The sequence below is a fragment of the Amblyomma americanum genome, chromosome 5 (assembly GCF_052857255.1).
Source record: "Amblyomma americanum isolate KBUSLIRL-KWMA chromosome 5, ASM5285725v1, whole genome shotgun sequence".
Classification (NCBI taxonomy): Eukaryota; Metazoa; Arthropoda; class Arachnida; order Ixodida; family Ixodidae; genus Amblyomma; species Amblyomma americanum.
In genome coordinates this window covers 166,630,129-166,648,991 of record NC_135501.1, presented here as the reverse complement: position 1 = coordinate 166,648,991, position 18,863 = coordinate 166,630,129, and the positions used below count along the sequence as shown (strand labels likewise).

Genomic DNA, 18,863 nt, shown 5'->3' with positions numbered 1-18,863 from the left:
CATTTGGTGCATTCCAAACTAGTTAAGAGAGCTATTGTGAGTTCATGTTTCAAGAATGCCCTCAAGAAATCATGTGAGCACCTACTTGATTTCAGTTTTACTCAGCAATCGTCCAGACTATCCGCAGCAGGCTACACGAAGCATACACAGGTATCTGTTGCAGAGGGTTTGCTCAAGCACGAACAAAAACGCGAACATGGCAGAGAGAGTGAATCATAAAGGAAGCAGAAAAAGACTGCAGTAATCCCTTAGATGCATGCATTTTCCCACAACCTAAAGAGAGCAACATTTAGATGTTTGTGTAGCCTTTTCCGCTCCGTGCAAGTTGTCTATGCTTAGCCGCATCAGCAGTCCTGTGACTAAGCCAAGGGATGCATGTACGATAAAGCATCAAAGCAGGTTTGCAGGTTGTATTGAAGGGCTCGTTCATGAACTTCCACTATTTTGCGGCAAAATATATGTGGGACAAACAGGGCGTTGCCTGAATGACAGATTAATAGAACACAAAAGGGATTTGACTAACACTAATAACCGCAACTTGGCGCTTCACTGCTTCGATTGCACAAAGGAAAATAAGAAAGTCTTCAAACCCATGTTTGATAAGTGCCGAACCCTCAAAAGAAGCAAGGACCGAACCATGAGAGAAATAATTGAAGCTCAAAGGATTTTAGCTCTGGGTGACTTTTGCGTTAGCACACTTCTGGGTGACCTTTGCGTTAGCACGCGAAACGCGATCAGTGTTCATTCTTTCTTCCCTCTCTTTCGCGCACTGTATTTGTTTTCCACCTGTTGCGCATCAAGCCATCTGTATATATACATGTAAATTTCATGAATAAACATAGTGGAGAGTCAGCGCTGTGTGTGTCTTGTGTGTTCCTTCTGCGTCTGCGTCTTTTGCGCTGTTTAAACCAATTATGATCAGTCTGGCTATGCCCATTGCAGGGCAAAGGCCTCTCCCATGTCTCTCCAATCAACCCTGTCCTTTGCCAGCTGAGGCCACCGTATCCCCGCAAACTTCTTAACCTCATCCGACCACCTAACTTTCTGCTGCCCCCTGCTACGCTTTTCTTCTCTTGGAATCCACTCAGTTACCCTTAAGGACCAGCGGTTATCTTGCCTTTGCATTACATGCCCTGCTCAAGCCCATTTCTTCTTCTTGATTTCGACTAGGATGTCCCTCACACACTTTGCCCACTTCCAGTCTTTTAACGTTACACCTGTCATTTTTCTTTCCATCTCGCTACTTTGTCCTTAACTTAAGCTGAACTCTTTTCGTTAGCCTTCACGTTTCTGCCCCATAGGTGAGTACCAGTAAGTTACAGCTGTTGCATATTCTTCTCTTGAGAGATATTGGCAATCTGCCATTCATGAACTGAGAGAGCCTGCCATGTGCGCCCCACGACATTCTTATTTTTCTAGTTATTTCCCTTTCATGATCCGGATCAGCGGTCAGTACCTGCCCTAAGTAGACGTATTCCCTTACCACTTCCAGCACCTTACTACCAATTGTGAACAGCTACTCCCTTACGAGACTGCTGAACATTACTTTCGTTTTCTGCATGTTAATTTTTATATCCACCGTTCTACTCTACCTGTCTCACTGATCATGCTTTGAGGTTTTTCTCCTTAGTGACTTAGCAAGGCAATGTCATCAGCGAATTGCAAATTACTGTTCCTAATCTGCAGGCCTCAGAACACCTCCTGTAAACAGGTAGTGAACAGCATTGGTAAGATTGTGCTCTACGCCCTTCCTTACTGGAATTTTATTGCTGACTTTATGGATGACTATGACAGCTGTGCAGTCATTATAGATATCTTCCAGTATTTTCACATAAGGCTCTTCCACACCCTGATTACGCAATGCCTGTACGACTGCTGAGGTTTCCGGCGAGTCGAATGCTTTCTCATAAATGAAGGCTATATACAGTGCTTGGCTATATTCTGTGCGTTTCTCTGTAACCTGATTGATAGTGTGAATATGGTCTATTTTTGAGTATCCCTTATAAAAGCCTGCCTGATCATTTTATTAATTGAAGACTAAGATTGTTCTGATTCTATTTGCAATTACCTTAGTATCTAATACTTCCCTCGGTCTGTAACGCAAGTGGGCTATGCAAGTGCGATCCAGTTCCACGAGGTGCCAGCTACGCTTCCGAAGTGGAAGCAACTGGATGGTTGGCAGCTGCTGCCATCTGTTACTTGCATCTGTCACTAACATGAACTACACATGCACAGTAGAAGCTGGCGATTTGTATTCAACCAGTGGAGCTGGAGGAGGAGAGATGCGCATGTGTAGGGCAGCCGTCTGAAAAAGGCAGATTGGGTTCATAACATGGTCACTGGACTGGGATTTGGAGAGCGACATTTTCAAGGATAAACCCGAGGTATCCATCGAGACTTCGTCTCTGTATTTCCAACCTGCTGGGTGAGCTGTGATGTAATTAACGTTGCACAGCATGCCACCAGGTTAGCAAACATGTAGCTGTACAATATGTAACAACATATATACAAGTCCCATAAATTAATTTCGAAAAGACATCAGCAATGCAAATGCCTAGAAATTATGACAAGCCCCCCCTCCCCTCCCCCCCCCCCCTTTTTTTTTAAGTGGAAAGGCTTTGCCTGCTTTACAGCCATGCACTAAACTGATACAAAACAGCTTGTTGGAAAATCTGAGTCAGTGTGTTTCCCACCGAATGCCCCATTTGATACTCCTACGTTAATACCGTCGACACCAGCACAAGTAGTTAGTTTTAAAGGATTCATTATTTTGACCATGCCACTGGATTTAGAAGTCGTATCAGTTGTGGCCGGATACCATGTCGCAGAGGCCGCGATCACATCTTGCCTCTCGCAGAAGAAAAGGCAGGCGGAAACGAAACCTCCGATAAACTCGAGGGTGCGTTCACTCAACGTCCGATGGCACAAGGGACCGCATAAACCCGAGGACAAACGTAAGTTGCGCACTCTCCGCCATTTGCTGACTAGTAGCGGGCACTACAGCAGAAATTTAATGCGGTAAGCTCATTGCGTCAGCGTGCCAGTCATCAGCAAACACCCATTGAACATAGTACATGATCAGGGCAGCTAGAACCTTACAGACTGTACCGTTTACTTGCCCACTGGTGTACGCGTTCAAGGAGCCGCTTCGGACCACAAGGCTCCAGATTTCTCTCTTCAAACTGCTCACATGTTACGTGTCTTCATCCTGCAGCTGTAGCCGACGTTTGAACATCTACACGTGCACCAAGCTCACCGACCGAGCTCACCAAGCCCGCACAAAGTCGGAGCACGCACCCGCCAGTCACTCGCTGCAAGTTGGCATGCATCAAGCCGCCCGCACTCAGCCCAGCATAAGCGCACGAATTTTCTTCTTCAAAAACGAAAATATTAGGTTTGCTGGCGTGACCACAGAGAATATTTCCCAAGGTAGAAAAGAAGCACATCCGCCTTGTCTTTCCTTCCTCCACAGAAAACAAATTTCATAAAGGTAGATAGATACATAAATATTGACATCTCTTTGAATCGGGGCGGTTGCACTCGCCACTTTGCCTGGAAAATAAAGGGGTTAATTGTCTCATTTCTTTTGTACCTGCCTCCCTCCTTTCTTAAGCTTTAAACCTTGCTCTGTTCATTGTTTAATTCAAGGCTATATTTCATGTTGTAAGCTATAGTACTTCAATTTCAGAGCGGACGTGGAGCGTACACTGCACCAAACAACCAATAAACTAAAAACAACTTTCGGTTTCGGTTTCAGACGCGCGCAGTTTGAATGCGCTTTACAGCCTCAAAGCGGTCTGCGCATGCGCACTGACGGCGCGCGGGCTCCTGGTACTCCGGTAACACGGCATGCTAAATTTATGCATTTTCTTCGCGTGAGACATCGTCGTAATCGCTGGGGATAAGCTAGAAGTGCTTTCGCGTTGAGAACAAGCAGAGCCTGCGCGCACTAACAAAGACGCCGCACGCTCACGCGAGCAGACGACCGCCTCCTAGTTAACACTTTCCTGCCCACGCCTATTTCCATCGGTAGCCCACTATCCCACTATCGATGGTTGCAAGTTCGTAATTATGCGCTTTCCAAGCGGATGAATGGATGGATGGATGGATGGATGGATGGATGGATGGATGGATGGATGGATGGATGGATACGGCTGAACCCTTTACATCGGGCGGTGGCTCAAGCCACCTAGCCATGTCTTGTGAAATTTTACTCCTGTCTTGCTTTTAGCCACCAATCAGATAACCTTCGCTTGGTTACTTCTAACCTCTTAAAATCCACTTTCCCTTCACTATCCCTAAACCCCAATGCCTTGGGTAAGTCCGCCCCGCCGCCTTCCACTGTAGGGTGAAGCCCTTTACAGAAAAGTATCAAGTGTTCAGCCGTTTCCTCCTCCTCTCCGCACGCAATGCACAAAGTGTCTATCTCCTGGTACCTGACTCTATACGTCTTAGTCCGCAAAACTCCAGTCCTGGCCTCAAACAACAAAGAACTTCCCCTACAATTATCATAGATACTTTCTTTGACAATTTCCTGGATGGATGGATGGATGGATGGATGTATACGGCTGAACCCTTTACATCGGGCGGTGGCTCAAGCCACCTAGCCATATCTTGTGAAATTTTACTCCTGTCTTGCTTTTAGCCACCAATCAGATAACCTTCGCTTGGTTACTTCTAACCTCTTAAAATCCACTTTCCCTTCACTATCCCTAAACCCCAATGCCTTCGGTAAGTCAGCCCCGCTGCCTTCCACTGTAGGGTGAAGCCCTTTACAGAAAAGTATCAAGTGTTCAGCCGTTTCCTCCTCCTCTCCGCACGCAATGCACAAAGTGTCTATCTCCTGGTACCTGACTCTATACTTCTTAGTCCGCAAAACTCCAGTCCTGGCCTCAAACAACAAAGAACTTCCCCTACAATTATCATAGATATTTTCTTTGACAATTTCCTGTTTAAAGGTCCGGTATGTTTCTAGTGCCGATTTCGTCAGCATCCCTGTTTTCCACAAAGCTCTCTCTGTTCCTTTAACCTTTTTCTTAACCGATAATTGCTGATTTGCCCCCTTACTGCTGTCCAGATATTTGCTTGTCAATTTTCTAGTTCGCTTTCTCCATTTCGTGTCAACATTCTTTATATACAGGTATCTGAAAACTTTCCTAGCCCACCGCTTTTCCTCCATCCTTCTCAATCGTTCCTCAAATGCTATCTTACTGCTAGCCTCTCTGCTCTCGAAAGACGCCCATCCCATATCACCCTGTACCCCCTGATTTGGTGTATTGCCATGTGCTCCCAAAGCTAACCTCCCTACTCCCCGTTGCCTAATTTCCAGCCTTGCTTGAACATCTGGCCTCATACACAGGACCGCATTCCCGAAGGTCAGGCTAGGGACCATCACCCCATTCCAGATCCCTCTTACCACCTCATACCTATTGTAATTCCACAGTGCCCTATTTTTCATGACAGCTGCATTCGTACTAGCTTTATTCATTACATATTTTTCATGCTCTGTCAGATACTCAACACTGTTATTTATCCACACCCCAAGATACTTGTACTCATTCACTACCTTTAGCACGAACTCCTGTATTCTATGCTCGCCGCCCTCTTCATTAAATGTCATGACTGCAGATTTTTCCTTACTATACTTGAAGCCTAATCTATCTCCCTCTGTACTGCATATGTCTAACAACTTCTGCAGGTCTTCCTTGTTGTCAGCCATTATCACTATATCGTCCGCATATATTAGTCCCGGTAATGTCTGTTTAATCAATTCCCCTTGCTTGGGCATCCGGCGCCATCTAGTAAGTAGTATGAGAACTATTCTTTCACTTTCTGTTTGTTAATAATAATAATTGGTTTTTGGGGAAAGGAAATGGCGCAGTATCTGTCTCAAATATCGTTGGACACCTGAACCGCGCCGTAAGGGAAGGGATAAAGGAGGGAGTGAAAGAAGAAAGGAAGGAAGAGGTGCCGTAGTGGAGGGCTCCGGAATAATTTAGACCACCTGGGGATCTTTAACGTGCACTGACATCGCACAGCACACGGGCGCCTTAGCGTTTTTCCTCCATACAAACGCAGCCGCCGCGGTCGGGTTCGAACCCGGGAACTCCGGATCAGTAGCATCGCTGTGCAACTGCCTATTTCGAGGTAAAATCCACGTTTTCGGCCCAGCACCAGCCAAGCCGAGCCAAACACGGTACCTCGCCTTACCGGCATTGCCGGCATTCCGGCGGTGGAGGAAGTGCTCTTTAGACACTCGCATACCGTCTATGCGAGACAGATCCTGCGCCATTTCCTTTCCCCTAAAACCAATTATTATTATTATTGGTAAGTTTCACTTTCTTCGAATCGTTTCGCTGCGCTCGCTCGCTGGTCTGTAGATATCCTCCATGTGCTGAAGGTCAGATTTCTTATCTGCAGGATAGCAACGTCTTTCGGGAGGGACCATTTGCCGGCGGCCGCGCAGAGTGTCGTGTTTTCCCCTGTACAACCAGGCCTCGGCATAGCGCTCCGGATGTTCCGCGAGGCGGTTCACCGTTGATTTCTTTCTGCTGTTCTTCACTGCTGAAGTCATCAGGGAGATATGCAGCAACACAAATAAGTACGCCTGGATGCATATTTTTGAAAAACCGACTTACAGTGAGAGAGACGGATCATGGAGAGAAGTCACTCCGGATGAAATGCTAAGTTCATCGGACTAATAATATACATGGGTATCGTGCAAGTCCCGCGTTTGCACTCATACGGGAACACGGGGAGGTTGTTCTCAGGCCTTGTACCACCGAAAGTAATACTGAGAAGGCGATTCAAGGCGCTACTCACATTCTTGAGCGTGACGGACCCAGAGAAGACCACTGCCGCAACCCTCGGGAGGCAGATCTTCTCTGATACAACACATGAACGTTTCGTCACTGCAATTTTTTCACCCGCATCGGTACCTGTCCGTTGACGAGAGGATGGTGAAGTCCAAAGGTCGTTCTGGAATTCAGCAGTATATGAGGGATAAAGTAATAAAATGGGGGTATAAATTGTGGGCTCTGGCTGATTCAAAAACTGGCTTATACACGGATCAGTTCAGTGCATATACCGAAAATTGCAAAGAGCCCAGTGCATGTGGTTTGGCATTTGATGTTGTGACGCGGCTGTGTGAGAACTGCCTTGATCAGGGATACTTAATTTTGTTTGGACAACTTTTACACTTCAACATCTTTGTTCATCCATCTACTCGAATTCAAGACACTAGAGATTGCGGAACGACACGAAAACATCGCTGTGGTTTTCTTATAGTGAACTGAAGGACACAAGATGGGGAAAAAAAAATGTAGGAAGAGGTGTTCGATGGCTGCGGGACAAAGATGTGTTGTATCTGCAATGGCGGGTTGTGCACGTGATGTCGACAGTCCACACAGCAAATGACTATGTTCTTGCGAAACGAAGAAAAAAGTTTAGAACAAATGGACCGAACTCTCAATCAGAAAGCCGCAACTCATAAATGACTACAATGTGGGCAGGTTGGGAGTCGACAAATCGGAACAGTTCATCGGTTCCTACGTCCTCATGAAGTGCGTGTGCTGGTGGAAGGCTCTGTTCTTACATTGCTGTAGTCAACAGTTTTATACTGTTTGATGAGCACTGCTGACAGCATCCAGAGGTGGCAGAATTGTCAAGATTTCACACTTCGACCAGTTCGCCTCCAGTCTAGAACTGATTGAGCAGCTGCTGGGATTTGATGAGCCACATTCTGTAGACCCCGCAGTTCCTCCATTGTTCCTCCAGGTGGTGCACCCCAATGTCTTCAGCACAAGCCAAAAAAATGGAGCGTTATAGGAACTGTAAGCTGTGCTACGAAGACAGAAAAGTTGAACAAAAAACAAATGTCTTCTGCGAGACCTGTGCTACCAATTTGTGTCACTACATCGAGAAACTGTTTTGATCGTTGGCTTGATACACGCCATACCCGTTTTTTTTTGCCCCTCAATAAGTTCTGCACATAGAAAGCTGTAATTTTGTGAAACCTTGTACAGATGTCTCCTAAACAAAATGTACACACTGAAATTTTTAAAATGTTTTGTGTGTATGGAGAAATGATGTTTTTGTATATTTTGTCCAGTGTTGTTGGAAATTGTATAAATTTTTTTCTATATTTTTTCCAATGAACATGTTCATTGAGACTGATACCAATGAAAAGAGAATTTCTTCCTCGCAAAAATGATACTATTTACTTGAGTATGAAGCATGATCAGTTAAAGGAACAAAAATATTTCCTATACCACCCAAAAACCACTACTTTTCCCATGGGCAGGAAAGTGTTAAGAACGCTTTATCCTAGCTGCATTCTGTCGTTCTCCTTTTGCCCTATTGTCTGCCCTGTCACCCACAATGTTTATAGCCCTATCTATAAATGTATGTAGCCCATGCAGCCCGTGAATGCGCCAAAGCTGATGGCGCCATCAAACGGAGGGTGGGCAAGCTCAGCCGCGAACTCTTTTTCGGCGCCAGTTTTCTCCGAGTGCCCGCTCTTTAAGGATGCAGGTCCTGCAGGGCCTCCACGAGTATCCCCAGATGGAAATTTGTTAATGGGAATGTTTCTAATGGTTTCATCTGGTCCCAGAAGGAAGCCTTTTGGTGTGCTGCTGGTTTTGTGCTGGGGTCTACTGGTGCAACAAAGAATTCATGTAAAAAGTCCACGGAGGGCGGAGCTTAAGCCGGTGCACGTAACTGAACAGCTTATGCAACTCAAAGCCACGGTCGCGAGGTGTTGGAGGCAGGCGCCTTCTTTACTGAGGTCGAGCTTAAATTTGTGTCAGGAACAACCGTACAAAGGAGCCCTCTCCGCTCTCGCCGTCGTCGTAGACTGGTTGCCGATACCACACTTGATGAAAACAGGATGGCTGTGCGAGCCCTTGCTTCGATCGTTATAAGGCTTCTGCTGTTGTTGACCTCAGAAGCCATGACACGTACATACACAAGAAGGGGACTGGCTGGGCGTTGCTGGTGAATGTTAAGTAGAAGCACACAGGCAGTTGCGAGAAAAAGAGCCTGAGGCAGAAATGTACGTAGAACAGCGAGTTAATGGAAAACGTAAAACGTCCGCATTGCATCTTTTTTTATTTATCTCTTATTTATTTTTATTTATCAGGATTGTCCTGAAATATCAATGTCTCTTTAGAATGGGGTTTTCTGTACATTCAGACACAATGTTATACCAGATGAGATCACTCATGACAACCATAATTCATATTTCAAAGGTCCAACAATAAATATCACAAACTGCATTTTGTACACAGAGAGCAGAGATGTAGTTAACGACAACCATCATTCATGTTCCAGCAAATATATTATGAGCCTCACTTTGCATACAGCACGATATTCAGATCACCAGATACATTTTACAGACAATGAACTTCAACCCATTGTGACTGTGAAGGTTATTAGCAGTTGCTTAGCAAAATTGTTGCTCTGGCAAATTGTACTCCTTGAGCTGATGCCATCTGTTCTGATGGCTGAAAATGGAATTGGAACAATTAAGGCATTGCAAATATGATAATAAAAGAAAAATAATGCCACAAGCAGTACTCCTTGTACGATTTATGCACTCAACAATTAGAATTTGGCGATCCCAAGTGCATGGAAAGCAGATTAGTTAGGTGCACTAGAAATGACACTAAAGGTTTTTCACGGCAAAGCAGTCGCAACTAAAATGTGTAAATGGATTGGCTAGTTGAAACAAATAGTGCCTTTGGCTCAGTGTTATGTTGAGACTATAGCCTGAACAGCAAACTGAAACAACCTGAAGCAAATGAATAGCGCTAACAGACAGGACTCTTCCGTCCTGTCTACTTGTGCTGTTCAGTTGCTTCCATCAACGTGCACCAACCAGTCTAAGCCCTCTTCTTGAATTCACTACTAAAGCCCTCCCTCAAAGGGGTTTTGATTCAAACACATGTGATGCGCAATAGCAAAAAGTGGAGAACAGCTACCATACATTAGAAGTAGGAGGGCAAATACGGTACATACTGTCTTGGCCAGTTCTTGCTCAAAAGCAGACCTCCCTAGATAGATTTCCCTTCCTGCATGAACTGCCAGCATACCAAAGAAGCTTCATGCCTTGCAAGTGTAAAGGATGAACGGAACACAGGAGAATTAGCACACGGGCAAAACTTTGTGCACATGTGTGTTAGACTGGAGTAGTTGGGCTCTTTGACTGCATATGTCGCAAAAAATATTTATTAAGTGTTGCTTTCTTCTCGTCACTAAAATAGTGAGCAATAATTCTTCAAGCTGAAGTACACTGAAAAGCCAAAGCAGAGGTCCTTTACTCTTTTACTCCCCTTGAGAATTCAGCTCTCATGAGAGCTTGCAACACCAAGCCTGTATGGATTGCATCATCACAGGTGGAAAAATATTAGGTGCATCCACTTTTTTGCCTGAACTGCAGTAAATATTCTATTCTGCAAGTAGCTGAAAGCTGTCTTTCTTCAGTTACCACACAGAAAGTCATCACCCTAAACAGAGTGAAAACCTGAGCATAAATGGAATGCATTCGTACCACATCCTGCTCTACATGAACATAGAGTGCCATAATTTCATCCGAGACAAACAGGAAAAATACTGAAGGTAAAGTCAACAGTAATATGCTTTACACCACATGAACAGTAACCAGACATCATGACACCCAGATGGAAAAGCACACAATATTACGCCACTCATGGTAGAACATGGAAACAAACGTGCTTGTTTCTGCCCTGTAGTCTCAGGTGTTGCAACTACAGTGACATTCATGGCAGGAAATGAGCACCGTAAAGAGCTAGGCTGTAGCAAACATTTTGTGAACACAAATGCAGTCAAATACTCATGAGAAGCGGCCGACAACACGCATTAAGACATACATGGAAGTTTACATTACTGAATTTCTCACTCTGTAAGAGGAAAAGGTCCAACGAGTCATTCTGTTGGTTTTTCACAGCATCAACTGCACAAGCTGAGATGAAGTAGAGAAATCTTCATCTCTGGGGGCATACCCGACAGCCTTAGTCACTATGATAATTTCTGTTTTGCAGGCAAATGCTCTGTAGAAATCTAAGAAAGGTGCTTGGGTGACAGTGAAATTAAAATTCCACAGAATGCACACACAAAGTGGCATGCTGAGATAGCAACTATTGTTATGCTGAGAATATGAAACAGAGCAATCTAACTAGTACATCATCTCAGGAAAAGAGATCAAGAACACTAATGTCACACAGTGAAACACAGAAATATGCCAATTGCAGTCATGGAGGAGACAGTGATTTAATAAAGTAATGCACAGACTGTCATGCTATCGTTTTTTTCTGTTTACCAGTCCACAGACTATCCTTGAAGCCTGCAAACAAGCACGCAAAAAACAGCCATATCGTTTCGAAGCAGGACTTTTGCCCATTCTCTTACCTTCCAGCAGCACTGCTAGGGTACTAAAGTCAAAAGAACTTTAAAGCAGGAGGTGTTCCCTCCAAGTCAACACAATGAAACGAGACAGGCCTAATGACATTAATGTGAGACTCTTGTAATCAGTTTCAAATAGATGCATATTCAGAATTCACCAATTCAAAGAATAGTCAGGGCCTCATTTGTTCCCTGCAAACATTTGCTGGAAGGGGGTGCATAAGATGTGCGGACCATACATATCAAATGTGTAATTCTTTGTTCCTGCTGTTGAAAGCCTTGTTCAAATGGCAAGTGATGCAATTTGCACATACCAATACTTTATTCTTGGCCCCACAACTGTTGGAACTTAGTGTGCTTGAGCTTTATTCCGAAAGAAGGCATCAGTGTGGCTCAGTGCCACTGCAATGTGGGGGGAAAGAGTGCAAGAGTGGTGCATATATTACGCACAGTTGTGTGGCTTGTTGCCCTTGCTATGCCTTTCAGTATTTTCACCAAGCAATTAGTGCAATGAACTGAAATGAGCAAAACTCGCATGGCTCTAAATAAAAACGGCCAATCATTTGCCTGTCTTGACAACAAACACTGCAGGGAAGTGGAGCGCCAATGCTGTCTAACCAGGAACGAGCAGCCTATCAACATGGAGGAAACTAGGAATATTTCGTAGCAAAGATTGACTAGCAACTCGACTAACACACATCACAAGGTACCATAACTTCGTCAAACTGTGGCTTTCCGAGAGTGCTTTCTCACTTCATACTTATACGATTCTTCTCTGCACCTTTGGGCACAAGTGACACTAGTGCAGTCTTCCGCCCTCATGGGATCGGGCATGCCTTAGGAGGCCTTCATGTCTTGCAAATTGCATGGGGCACAGATGGCAACAGTACGGCTTCTCCGTTATGTGCAGGGTGTGGGTGCGGAGGTGCTTCACCAGGACGTCCCTTCGTGTGAAGGCACTCTCACAGTAGTCACAACGGTGTGGGCGGCTGCTGCTGTGGTTGTGAAGGTGCCTCACCAGGTTCGTCCTGTGTTTGAAGCTCCTGCTGCAATGGGTGCACTGGTGCAGCCGGCCGCCTCTGTCTTCACCTCGACAGTTTTCCATTTCAGTTTGATCAGCTGCCATAGTCCGTGACATAGGCCACTTTCCAGTAGACCAGCAATCTGTGGCAGCCAATCCTGCATTGTTGAAGATTTTATTTTCAGACACAGCATCCCTGGTCACAGCTTACTTGCTGGTATGGACACAAGCAAGTGAACACATCACGCAATCTTGAACAATGGCCGTACCAGTATGTGTATGTCAGATTCAATATGTCCACCACAAACACACTGTTTTAAGTAAGGAAGCTGGTCACAGGGAAAAAAAAAAAAATTATTAATGAAGTCAGATTTATTAAAACACCAGGGAATATGTACGTATTTCTTCATGCTGATTCCAAATTTGTCATTTAATTTTATGTACACCAAGCTCCTTGTGTCCTTATGTAATATGTCTTGCAATTATTTGCAGAGAGCTTTCACAAAATTTTGCTAGAGGGAACTTGCTAGAATGCTTGCCATTAGCTTCTCTTGGCAGCAAGCTATGCAATAAGGATAAAATTATTATCCTGTCTATTATAGGAGTTGATTTACAGGCTTTTGAAGTTGCTACTTCACAAATGGGAAAAAAAAAAAAATTTGTATTCTTGTTTCTTAAGTGGCAACTTCATAATCGTATAACTCAATCTATGACAGGCAGGATGATAATTTTACCCTTATTGCATAGCTTGGCATCAAGAGAAACCAGTGGCATGCAATCTAACAAGTTCTCTTAAGCAAAATTTCTGCACAAGGGCTTGTTTTACATAAGATTAAATTACATATTTAGAATCAGCAAGCAAAAATATATGTTCCCAGAAGACTTCGTAATTGTGACTTGTTCAATAAAATTTTTTTTCTAAGAACCCCTTCCACTTAAGGCAAGACTTATTTTGAAGTATTCGTATGTTGAGGCCAACATTTCAGCTTGCAAATAACTGACAGTGGCCAACACAAATTGACACATCGCAATTAAAGAACATAGAGTGGTTTTCACCGATGTGCTTGCATGTTTACCTGGGCCGTTGTCCTTAATTTGATCAGCAGTGACACTGTGCAGCATAAGGAATTCGCCAGGAGGTGAATTTTGTCCAGGAGGTGAGCCATGACCCCAAAGTGTGGCATCCAAGCCTGCATTGGAAGAGATTTCATTTTCAATCAAACACAGCGCCCCTAAGTTATACCGCAGATCACTTAGTGTACAGCCATGAGATAGTGTAGTAATAGTAGGCAGTTTTTATTAAAATAGCTATAAAAAGGAAGGAAAAGATTTTTTGCTAGGCCCGGCATGCATCTGCCAATGATACTGAAGCACCTGAGCTGGGGCGGCGGAAATAAAGGATAGCAGGCAGAATGGAGAAATGAAATGAAAGAGGTGAGGGACAGGGAGAGAGGATAGGGGGAGAAGTAATATACACAAACTATTTATGCAATAAGAAATGTAAGAGATAGTGAATGCAAAATACAGTCTTGAATAATGGTCGTGCCAACATGCGTATGTGAAATTTAATAGGTCCACCATAAACAGAAATATGCTTTCAATATGATTTTCTGTTTTGAGGTGTGAACACAGATGAGGAACAGAGTCACTGGACAAAATGATTGGAATTACCAACCTACATAAATACGATTATCTTTGCAAGCGAACCCACAAATGTCCACAACGTCTCATTCAAAGCTTGCACTACACTGTCCCCAAAACATGCGCCCGTGTTCCTATTAACGATGACCATGAATAACACCATATTCACAGGAATGCAATGTATGGTTATGAGTTTGAGACCTCATCAAAACAACAAAGAAACAAAAAAAAAATCATCATAAAAATGAAGACCATAAGGTGACCTCAACCTGTTAAAACCAACTGCAGCCAACGGCAAAAAAAAAAAAAGACACCACAAAAAATATGAATGCTAGGTGCTGCCTAGGCCTGTACCTGTTCACCCTGCTCAACCTAACTCTTTTGGTACTGTCTTTTTCTAATAGGCTGTGTTGCTTTCTTTCCATGCTCAAAGCCACCCTTTTCTTTGCCCCAAGACAAAGCTACTCTAAGAGCAGTGGATTAGAGCAGCGATAAAATAATCATGTTTTATTCATACCATGGTTTCGGATATAATGCAACGAGAGTACTCAAATGTGCAGACCTCAAGAAAGAAAAAAGGCTCTTATTATGTTCGTGTAAATATGGTATATGCTAACTGAGAGCGAACCATACTACACAGCCTTATTTTCTGAAAGAATATGCAATTAAATGCATATTAACTAGAAAGTTAGAGCAACAGTTGTATGAGAAAAACAGAAAAAAAAACATTCCTGAATATCTCACAACATTGAAGCTGCTACTCTTAATGAACATTCAGAGCTACCTTCACCACGAACTTCCATGTGAAGGTAAAAAGCAACAAATAAAAATTGAGAAAAATCAATAAAGATTTGGTCAAAGAAATTCAAATTACAGGGTGGCAAAACCGCAGTGACTGAGCAATGTGCAACACTTGTGAGAATTGGAGCCAGTGCAGAAGAATCATGACCGTGGATGATGTACAAAAGGCATAGGCACACAATGACGGCTTATTTATTTTTTTCTTCCACCGATGATCAGTTACTTAAGGAGTACAGAGACCTAGAGTTGGCTGGATGTTTTTCTCTTTGAATTGGTGTGAAAGGCCATAGATAACCACGCTATATTTGCCTAAGACCGCTAAATAACTTATAACCAAAATTTTCTCTAATGCTATTTCGGTTTCGACAGTGTTATGACATCAAAGGTCAGTGTAGGTCATATCAGGCATAAAATAACTCCAATATAATCATTATTTTTTCATTTGTTGTCATTCCAGCTTTTATGGCAGGCTAGCTTTAGTTTTGTAGTGAATTAAAAAGACAAAGCAGTGATTATATCACTGTTTTTTCATGCCTTGCGTGACCTATGCTGACTGACGGTGACCTTTGACATCACAGCCATCATTCGCCTGATGAAACTGAAACAGCATGAAAGAAATTCAAATATAAATTATATAGCGGTCGTAGGCAACTGCCACATGGTGATGGCATCATTATATGCACCATACACATCATTATGAAGAAAAAAAACACAAAACCAAAAAATAAGTTTCTATACTCCTTTAAGCACATTGTTTCCTATGCACTCCACAGAATGTCACACATTAAATCTCTCATGATATCATTGAAGTCTCGCAATGAATCTTGTGTATCCCACTTTGTGGGGAGACACTAGATGTTCAGATCACAAAATATGCCATGCTGCAGGTAGTGAAAACCAAGCCATTCAGTTTGTGACGGCTTGCAACATTTTTCTGACAGTCTTCTTCTGGGCACATATACACCTTAATTGGCTTGCCATTACCGGTTCCAAAGCCTGCAAAATAAAACACAGAAACCAATGCGAGTACAAGAAAAATCCCAATGGTGCTCATGTGCTTCGTGCATTCAACAATCACAATGTGGTGGCCCCCTGTAAATTCTGAAGGCAAATTAGCTAAGCACAATGGAGCAAAACATGTTTTGCAAAAGCACCACCATTTATAACCACTGGGCCACCGTGGCGGCTACAACGCAATGCATGAAATCTTTCACAATGCCAGACATTGCAGCCCGAGCTCTTGACACAACAGTTAACATCTGATTCACTCAACTTTGAGCACAAATGCCAAACATTCATATCAATCCATATTCTGCCTTCGAGCACATGAGCATCAACAACACAAAATGATGGGCGAGTTGGTTTGACATATCAAGGTGAAACGGTACACAAGCACAAGGAGACGAGAAGAACAAACAATACTTGTTCTCTCGTCCTTGTGCGTACTTCATATGGGCATCAAGCTATGGGCTTGTCCTGCCAGCAGTGACTCCTACGCCTGTGAGGTAGAAGAGAGAAAATCAGCCTGCATACAGGAAGAAACCCAAAGCCACAAGCAACATCGTTTATATTAATTTTTTTATCACTGCCTCAAAAGCACTATATATATATGGTTGGTTATTACATAAAGGGCGAATTCCTCATCTGTTCAAGTGATTGATGACCTGGAGTTTGAAAGAACAGAGAGAACCAAAATGCCTTTCAATCCGGTTTCTTATAGTACAAACAAACAAACAAACAAACAAACAAACAAACAAACAAACAAACAAACAAACAAACAAACAAACAATTGACATTGCGCAGGTTTCAGGACATGTATATGGCACAGTCACCAAACGATCGAGTGATATATGATAGAATTCATACAAAATACAAAGCATAGGTATATATACCACGATGAATTGTTAAGCTTGCTAGAGGAACAACACGTTTTGGTTCAGTAATATTTCTCTTCTCGAAATAATGATGCTTTCACAGGAAAGGCAGGTGGAAATTAATGCAGTCTCCTAAAACATACTCGTGCGCGCACACTACGTGCTCGACCGCGCGCACTCTACTAGCGGGCGCTGCAGCAGAAATTACATGTAGTAAGCATGTCAGCATGTCAGCATGTGTCAGCATGTCTGTCATGAGTAGACACCCATTCAACATACATGCGTCAGTGCAGCTAGAACCTTAGTTACAGGCTGCAGCGTTTACTTGCCCGCGGGTGCACAAGTACGCGTTCAAGGAGTCGCCTTGGACGGCAAGGCTCGAGATTTCTCTCTTAAAACTGCTCACACGTTACGTGTCTTCATCCTGCTGTTGTAGCCGACGTTTGCACAAACCGCGGCTCTAGTTCACTTTACCGAGGCTATAACAATTAACGCAAATGAGATACAATAAGCTGACTGACCGAGCGCACCAAGCGCGCACAAACCCGGAGCGACCGGAGTTGCCTAGAGATGCGCTCCCACGCTGCGAGTTTTGCATGCGTCAAACCGCCCGCACTCAGCCCTGCAATAAGCGCATGCGTTTCTTTCTCCAAAGCTTCGCCTTACAAGAGAAACGAATATGACAACCATAGGTTTGCTAGCGTGATCGTGGAGACAGGACCTACAAGGGCCTCCGCGAGTCGGAACAAAATCAAGGAGGGCGGAGCTAAAGCCGGCGCGCGTAATTTGAACGGCTTTTGCAACACAGCACAGAGAGTGTTTAAATTTGTGTTGAAAACAGTAGGAATGAGCCCTCTTCGCTCTTCTGTCCGTAATTTATAGAGTGGACCGGTCGCCACATATCACACATGAAGAAAACAAGGCTTACCAGGCTCTTGCTTTGAACAACGCGAAGGCGAAAGGTTTCTTGTTTAATCCTACCAAATAAGCTTCATACTTAATTCCCACACTCGTCCTGTGACCTTCAAAACTCTTGTAGCGTGAGCTCAGTCATTTCGTTCTGGTCAACTACGATCGATACAGGCATGGCCTAAACCGAGGTGTCACTAGCACGTTATGCGATCGAGTATAAATCCACCTATCGCATATGGTGCACATACGATATTAGCCCGCGAACTTCTGACGTGAGCGCAATATCAGGCGACAATAGCCAGTTCCAGTCGCCAAGCCAAAAAATGGCCTGGCCGCGTAGTTACGGTTTCCGACCTTCGTCATACTTACTTTATGGTTCCGCTGCCACCTACGGTGATGGCGGCAGTCGGCAGCGCATTCGCGAGCCCACCGAACTCACCTACGCGCAGCCAGTCATTCTTTTTTTCTTTTTTAAAGCAGCCTCGTCATTCCGAAGTCAATGTGTTCACAACACAACACCACTTCCTCCACGAGTCGCTTTGGGACGTAAAACCCATAAACCAACCAAACCAATTTCCTCCACGACTGTGCAAGTCTGACGAGGCAACAACACTTTTCAGAAACAAATTAAGTGGCATGCGAGCTATATTTTTGATTTTGACTAGTGAAGCTTAGATCTGTACCCACAAACCTGTACATATGAAATAATCTTCTAGAAAATCACTGTTGGGGATCAGTACCTTGCAGAAACTGTCCACAAATGCAACCAAAAGTTTGCTCCCGAGTTTGCACTGCAGTGTCTCCAATTAGGTGGGATAGAGCCCAATTAGCACCATCTTCCTGCTTCGTCCCCCCCCCCTCCCCAGTATGCTCGTTGGATACAAACGGAGAGGCTGCATATGTAAATTTCATCAGTTTTATTTGTCTCTAGAAAAGCAAATATACTAAAAAGAATGATACCATGGTTCTTCTGATAATAAATAAATAAACAAAATAAACTGATAATTACGTAAACTCTTGGTATAGACATTCATAACGTCCTCAGTCGAACACCGGCCAACACAAACATTTCGACAACAAGCTAACAATTCAAATATTACAAACTCATCACAAACTCTCAGTTTGTAAAAACCACTGCACAATAGAAACATTTCCACAATGAGCTAACGATTCAAAAATTAAAGAGGTAAACT

The 18,863-nt window shown here is 43.7% G+C and overlaps 2 protein-coding genes across 2 annotated transcripts in view; both read right to left on the bottom strand.

Annotated features, from left to right (window-relative positions):
* The window catches only part of LOC144134315 (uncharacterized), a 66,131-nt gene extending 62,643 nt beyond the window's left edge, over positions 1-3,488 (bottom strand). The window contains exon 1 of the mRNA XM_077667253.1: positions 3,109-3,488. The gene's annotated coding sequence lies outside the window, so the exon portion shown is untranslated. The remainder of the gene's footprint in view (positions 1-3,108) is intronic.
* Positions 3,489-12,220: 8,732 nt separating this feature from the next.
* LOC144132966 (uncharacterized) lies at positions 12,221-16,650 on the bottom strand. The gene is made up of 2 exons (XM_077665732.1): positions 13,519-16,650; positions 12,221-12,600 (listed from the first exon to the last, which is right to left on the bottom strand). The coding sequence occupies exons 1-2, from the start codon at positions 13,562-13,564 to the stop codon at positions 12,221-12,223; spliced, it is 426 nt and encodes a 141-aa protein (XP_077521858.1). The 5' UTR covers positions 13,565-16,650.
* Between the last annotated feature and the right edge of the window lie 2,213 nt (positions 16,651-18,863).

What these genes read in the sequence shown, in the direction of transcription:
- LOC144132966 (XM_077665732.1), bottom strand. Translation starts at nt 13,564, where the DNA reads ATGCTGCACAGTGTCACTGCTGATCAAATTAAGGACAACGGCCCAG. An exon ending in AATTAAGGACAACGGCCCAG is followed by an intron (nt 12,601 to 13,518) that starts GTAAACATGCAA and finishes TCAACAATGCAG; the next exon opens with GATTGGCTGCCACAGATTGC.